The sequence below is a fragment of the Hibiscus syriacus genome, unplaced genomic scaffold (genome assembly GCF_006381635.1).
Source record: "Hibiscus syriacus cultivar Baekdansim isolate YM2019G1 unplaced genomic scaffold, ASM638163v2 tig00110569_pilon, whole genome shotgun sequence".
Taxonomy (NCBI): Eukaryota; Viridiplantae; Streptophyta; class Magnoliopsida; order Malvales; family Malvaceae; genus Hibiscus; species Hibiscus syriacus.
In genome coordinates this window covers 255473-262322 of record NW_024062784.1, presented here as the reverse complement: position 1 = coordinate 262322, position 6850 = coordinate 255473, and the positions used below count along the sequence as shown (strand labels likewise).

The window sequence follows — 6850 nt, the reverse complement described above, 5'->3', positions numbered from 1 at the left end:
TATTACTCTACTCGAATAAGTGATTTATCGGTGCTCTTTCAATAATTTTGATATTCTTTTTGTGTTTTGTTTGTTGATGCAGACAAATTTATTCATATTTATCTTTCTTCGAGTTTTTTTAGTTGGCGTTTCAACATTTTCCTTGTAATTCTTATATAATTTGAAGTGAGTAGCTTATTATGTCTATAATCATAGAAACAATATTGTAATTATACGTTTAATTTACCAATTATTAAATCTAATCTAATCAAATACTTCCCTATTACGTTTGGTATATATATATAAAAGTCAATATTTTTGGGGATGAATAAAAATAATCAACAAAATATCATAACACTTGTCTGAAATATGTAATTTAACAATATGACTAAACGATGAGAAAATGATTTATTTCTTCTTGGGTGATACTGATAAGAGAAGATGTAAGGTTGCTTTTAATTAGATTTAAAATTTAATATCAATTAAAATTAAGAAGAGATTTTAATTCAATAGTTATTTTCTAAAGATTCGAATTTAAATAATTGCAGAAACATAAGTGTATCGATAGATTAAAAAATTATAAATAAATATTAAAATATAATCCTCTTAAATTATTAAAACATGTAATTATTATTTATATTTATATTTACTCATTAAATTGCATCCTAATTACGAGTTCAACCGATATAACGAGTGTCGAGATAAATGAAATGGCAGCCAACCTGTAAAATAATAAATTTGTATGGAATTGCATATAAATATATAGGACGCTCTCTCTATATTTTTCCAGGTTCGGATACGAGGGAGAAGGCTCAGAAGAGTCGAGAAACAAGCTTCAAGCTGGCAATATAATCGAAATATATAAGCTAAATCTTGAGCACCAGAAAGATTCAAGAAGGAGAAAGCGTTAGATCAAGTCAAGTTCCAGGTCAAGCAGGTAATCGGTAGTTAAATTATTTTGTTTTTTGTTTACATTGCTTTGTTTCCTGGATTCGCTTTCAATTGGATTTAAACCTTTTCTGGATATGCATGATTCCTTTCCGTTTTTCCATTTTGATCCTTGATGAGATTCCGGTTTCCAACTTTGAATCATAATGATAATAAAGAAGCTCAGAATATAAACTTTTTCGTTAATTACTCTTTACTCATATTGATAATAACTGAACCGCTGGATGTTTTTGGCGGTTCATAGTTAGAAGACAATAGAAATAGTAATTACATCGTAAACAAATTGAATATAACTTCTGTTTGGTTGCTGAGAAAAAAAAGGAAAAAGACCAAAAGCGTTTTTTTTTTACTTTTTGTTTTCTTTTGAATTTTATATTCAATAGAACCGGACCATGCTTTATGTATTTTGCCAATGGCCCCAATTCTAGTATATGAATATGTTTGTACTGACTAGAAATCTTCGTTTAGTTCGACTATTTCACCCAATAAAGTCAACTTAACAAAGCCTACAGAAAACATCGGAGTTTAACTTAATTTCTTCATCCGTCTAGCCTTCGGATCTTAAAATCTACACTAATATTTTCTCTTATTCTAAGCTATTGTACCAGCCGAGCCACATCAATGCTAAATAAATTATTGTTATTTTTTTATATCTTAAGTTCGAGCATAAAAAATACAAAAAGAAGTGATTTGTTTAATATGAGAATTATTTTTAATCAAATAATATCTTATAATTATCTTATATTAATAATAATAATAATAATAAAAGTTATAGCCTCCTTTAGTAAATTGATTAAAAGATTAGTATCCCCTAGGTTGGATTCTGTGTTCCATGTGCTCCTTAGAATACAAATCCCCTGCCCCGCCTTTTTGCCCCTATCCTGACCCTTAGTCTAATATTTTGACACGTGTTCCTTTCAATAAATTATTCTAAATTTTGTTTGTTTTAATATTAAAGATTTGGTGTCTTTCTTTCTTTTCTTTATATCAAGTGGCAATTAATATTTTGAAATTTATTTTAAGTTTTAATTAAAAAACAATAATAAAAATAAATAAAAATTAAATCAAATGATTGTAATATTTTTTATAATGTGTATAAATTTTAAATATAATACATTTTGCTTATATTAATTTTATTTTATTTGATGTTAGTTATAATCTATTCTTTTTATTTTGAAGTGAATAAAAGATAATATATGTTTAAATACTCTCGATCATTTAATAATGAACGTTTGTACTATTGTATAAGCGGCGTTCGAACTAAGAATCTTAAAGAATAACAATAATTTCTTAATCACTGAGATCATTTGGTTCAAAATAATTATAATGTTATATGAAAAAAATTTAAGTTTCAATTGTATAAGTATTTAAAAAATAATAAAAAGTATTAAAAATCAAGTATAACGATAGTTGTATGACATACACAAGATAAATAAAATATCTTTAATTATAATCACATAGAAAAAATATATAAGATTTTGTTGTTATAATAGTAAAAATTTTATTTTATCTTGTACGCTATATATAAATTATAAAAAAATATTATTATTATATTTGATTTTTTTTTTTACTTTTCAATACTTGTACAATTGCAACTTTAAAATAATAGTAAAATATTATCTTGTACGCTCTTTGTTCAGATTGGGTCTTGGATTAGTTGTAATCTTTATGTCAAATTGAACAGCTCCGTTTACAGGTAATTGGCTTTAAGTCAAATAATGAACGGTTTAGATATAATCAAATCTTAATTGTTTTCCACCTACTTTTGTTAGTGGGGTATTTTTTTCATTTAATAAGTTAAGTTGATTATAAAGTAGTATATGTTTTAAATACTTTTAATTATTTGACAATCAACATTCAATCACTCTGTTGTAGTCATTGATGCTCGAATCCGTGACTTCTAACCACTGAGGTAAATTGTTGGTTAAATATCTAGTCATAATTGAACCCGAATAATCATATGCTTGTAATTGATGACCATAGGTGAATGTTACTCTTTTGCTTTCCATGTCTTAGAAGTCAACCTATTATCATTATTGCATAGGCTTGTGCTGGGATAGTTCCCTTGAACACTTACAGATTTGTAGGATGTCCTGAATTCAAATATGTTTTTCATTGAATTATTCTTCGGTTTCAATACGTGGAAGCTTTTGCATTGTGAGCGGTCCTTTACCTTTTTTTTTTTTTGGATAAATTGATTTCATTATATTCAAAGAAACACAGCGAAGTTGCTACAGAAACCGAACACCCTACATAAAAGCAGGAGCTCACTCAAGTATACCCCAAGCTGTACAAAGAGAAAAGTTAATCTCATCCGATCTATCTATACATTAATCATTAGCCTTAATTTGAACAACCTCTCTAATAGACTCAAAAACAGTATCCTCAATTCTCCCGCGATTATCAAAGATTCTTCCATTTCTCTCAATCCAAACAAAGTAAATAAGAGCATTCCATGCTATTTTTAGAATGAAGGTAATAAGAGACTTACCTTTCAAATTTCTGACAGCCCATTGCAACTCAAACTCCCAACCTCCTACTGGTCTTTGCAAATCACAAGAATCCAAGAACTTCCTCCAAATCGTGCTAGAGAAAGAGCAACCAAAGAAAAGGTGATCTCTTGTCTCGCAACATCACCACAGCATGCCAAAACGAATGAGCCTATCCCTCGTATTAAGTCTCCTCAGAATGGCCAACCAAGCAATGACATCATGCTTTGGCACTCCTTTTCCCTTTTCATAGTCATGATAGTCGACATTTTGATTAAGACTGTGTTATTGTTTAAAGCATCTGTGTTCGACGCCTTACAAAATTTGAATATAGAATAACACTCATATGGAACGCTCAGATGTCTATTAATTGTTGATAAATATAAATGCTTTTGGTATTGGCAGGTGAACCTTCGGCTGCAAATGAGTGTATTGTTGACAATTTTTGTGTTTGAATAGCATTGGTTGTTGTCATGGGATGTGGAAGCTCGAAGAGAATCAAGCGTGTCCCCGGTTATGAAGACCCAAATGTTCTTGCTGCCGAAACAATTTGTGAGTTGCAATTCTGGTTCTTCATGTAACTCGCAAATATGCCTTCTGCTGCTTGGATTTTTTTTATTTTTCTTAAAGTACACATATTTGAATATACATGTATCAAACACATACCGATATTGAACAATCATTCCGAGTCTAAAGCAACATATAGTATGCTATCAAAGTTCCCCTCTGCTTGTATTTGTCTTTCCAATATTAGTACTCATAAATCAATGTGGATTGTCAGCTTGTATTAAGCTGTTATCTAGACATGTATTAGCAAATACAGTTGACATTTAGGCATCTACAAATCGAGAACAAGTTCAAAGTTTGAAATAGCTATTCAGTTGGTCGGTCGGAGCATGAATTTTTTTTTCTCTTGTTGCAGTTACGGTTAGTGAGGTAGAGGCATTGTATGAGCTTTTTATGAAACTAAGCAATTCGATAATTGCCGATGGGCTTATTCACAAGGTATGTTTATTCAACATTTAGGATTCTCAAGTCAAGTCATAATTGGACATTAACTAATTTCTGTCATGCTTTGACAAATTCTATGCTGCTTTTTTCAATAGGAAGAGTTCCAGCTTGCCCTCTTCAGGAACAAAAATCAGAGGAATCTTTTTGCGGACAGGGTGTGTAATTTTAGCTTCCGGATTGCTCGTATTCAGTATCTAACTCTATTTTTGTGCTGAAATATATGAGTAGTTATTCATAATGATAGATCACTTGAACAAGAACATATCTTTCTTCTGCGATGTTATAGTCCGTCTTTGCTTATATCATTGCCTACGGATTTGCAGATTTTCGATTTGTTTGATATCAAACGTAATGGGGTCATTGAGTTCGGGGAGTTTGTTCGATCATTGGGTGTCTTTCACCCCAATGCACCTGTGGCTGACAAAATAGCATGTAAGGCCAATTTTCATGATTTTTTCTTCAATAATAGACATCAACAAACGATGAGCCTTTCTTCCGAAGTATGTTATAAGTTGAAACAATCCTTTTTGCAGTTGCTTTCAGGCTTTATGACCTAAAACGAACCGGCTTTATCAAGCGTGAGGAGGTTCGTATACCTACCGAGTTTCATTAACTCAAATATCTTTTACTGTCGATACTAACTACAACTTCTCATCAACTCAGTTGAAGGAAATGGTTTTGGCACTTTTGCATGAATCAGATTTAGTTATTTCAGAGGATGCTGTTGAAACAATTGTGGATAAGGTGCAAATTTATCTAACCGTTCAACTATCCGATCCATCCGTATTCGATATGGACATTCTTAATCTAGGTTTCGTCTGTGTTTTCCGCAGACATTCAGCGAGGCAGACACGAAAGGTGATGGGAGAATTGATCCAGAAGAGTGGAAAGCATTTGTATCAAAATACCCATCTCTCATAAAGATCATGACTCTCCCATATTTGAAGTAAGTAAAAACTCGATTTTAAGACTCGGTAACATGTAGCAACGTGGCAGTAGGATGAACTGTGTTGCTCCGACCCTTCATTTTTCAACACTACGACGTAGTTAATAGAGGTGAACAAAACTCGACTCGACTTAAAAAATCGATTTTTTTTAATTTTGAGTTATTCGAGTCAAATAAATTTTTCAATTCGATTTTTGAGTTCGAATTACTTGGAAAATCGAAATTTGACTAAGTATTTTGAGAGTTTTATGATTTAGTCCCTAATTTCATTATTTCTTCAATTTCTCATTCATTTTAAGTTCATTTTTCTATCAAATTTGAACCATATGCTCCTAAACTATCGTAGAAACATATGTACTTTCAATTTCTCATTTTGATAATAATTTTTTTATTTTTAATTTAGTCCCTCAATTTTTCATAATTTTTTTATTTCTCTAATTCATCCTTTATTTTAGGTATTTTTTTATTAAATTTGAACCACATGCTCTTAAATCATCGTAGAATATATATGTACTTTCAATTCTTTATTTTGATAATAACTTTTTTATTTTTCAGTTTAGTCTCTCGAATTTTTATAATCTACTTATTTCTTCAATTTATCCTTCATTTTAAGTTTTTTTATTAAATTTGAATCAGATGTTCATATATCACATTGAAAAACTTATGTAACTTATATTCTTATTTTTTTAGTAAATATGTACTCTCTTTTATTTAGTGTCTTAATTTTATATTTTACTCAATTTGATCTTCTGACTCTTTTATATTTTCGTCAATATTTTACTCTTAAAGTATTTTTTAAATATAATATTATATTTTATAAATTTATATTGTATTTAATATATTAAATAACATTATAATATGAAAAATATAATATATAAATGTATATTTTATATTTTATATGGTTAGAGAAATTAAAAAAAATAGAACAAATATTTGTTATAATTTTATAAATAATTATAATAAAATTAATATATAAACTAGAATAACTCGACTTGAATTTCATAAACTCGACTCGAAAAATTTGAAATTAAGTTTGAGTTGTAAAATATATATCTTCAATTTAAATAATTCAAAATTTTTTGATTCAATTCGATTTTCTATTAAATAGTCGTAAATGCAGTCGACGTCAGCTGTTTTGGTGCCTTTTTTGCAGGGATATAAGCCTTGCATTCCCCAGCTTCGTGGTTCGGACCGAGATCGATGATTCGGAACTCTATCTCGGCGTTAATGGAGATTAATATCGGATTTTGTCGGAATGTTTTGTGCTAATCTCAACCAATTACGAAGCTTGAGGTATGGTGAACGAAGATCAAACAGCTGTTGAATTGTTATTCAAATTCTGGGGTCGGCACTCTCTTGTCTGTACAGAGCCTTCTTATGTTTCTCCGAGTGTTCATTGCTGTTGAGCATCACAAAATTTTGTAATGAAAACAGTTTTTCTTTTCTTGTAGGTATATTGCCAATCCAATCCTCGAAA

General features: G+C 29.8%; 1 protein-coding gene across 2 annotated transcripts; it reads left to right on the top strand.

Moving 5' to 3' along the window:
- The first annotated feature begins 778 nt into the window (after positions 1-778).
- LOC120132586 (calcineurin B-like protein 7) lies at positions 779-6850 on the top strand. 2 transcript variants are annotated; one of them, XM_039149324.1, is made up of 11 exons: positions 797-820; positions 851-885; positions 3822-3968; positions 4339-4421; positions 4523-4582; positions 4751-4859; positions 4961-5013; positions 5091-5171; positions 5261-5373; positions 6527-6666; positions 6825-6850. In XM_039149324.1, exons 3-10 carry the CDS (start codon positions 3890-3892, stop codon positions 6609-6611), a joined length of 663 nt encoding a protein of 220 aa, XP_039005255.1. In that variant the 5' UTR covers positions 797-820; positions 851-885; positions 3822-3889; the 3' UTR covers positions 6612-6666; positions 6825-6850. The 2 variants fall into 2 exon arrangements, with proteins under 2 accessions (XP_039005256.1, XP_039005255.1); XM_039149325.1 differs by having other exon boundaries at positions 779-916; positions 3822-3993.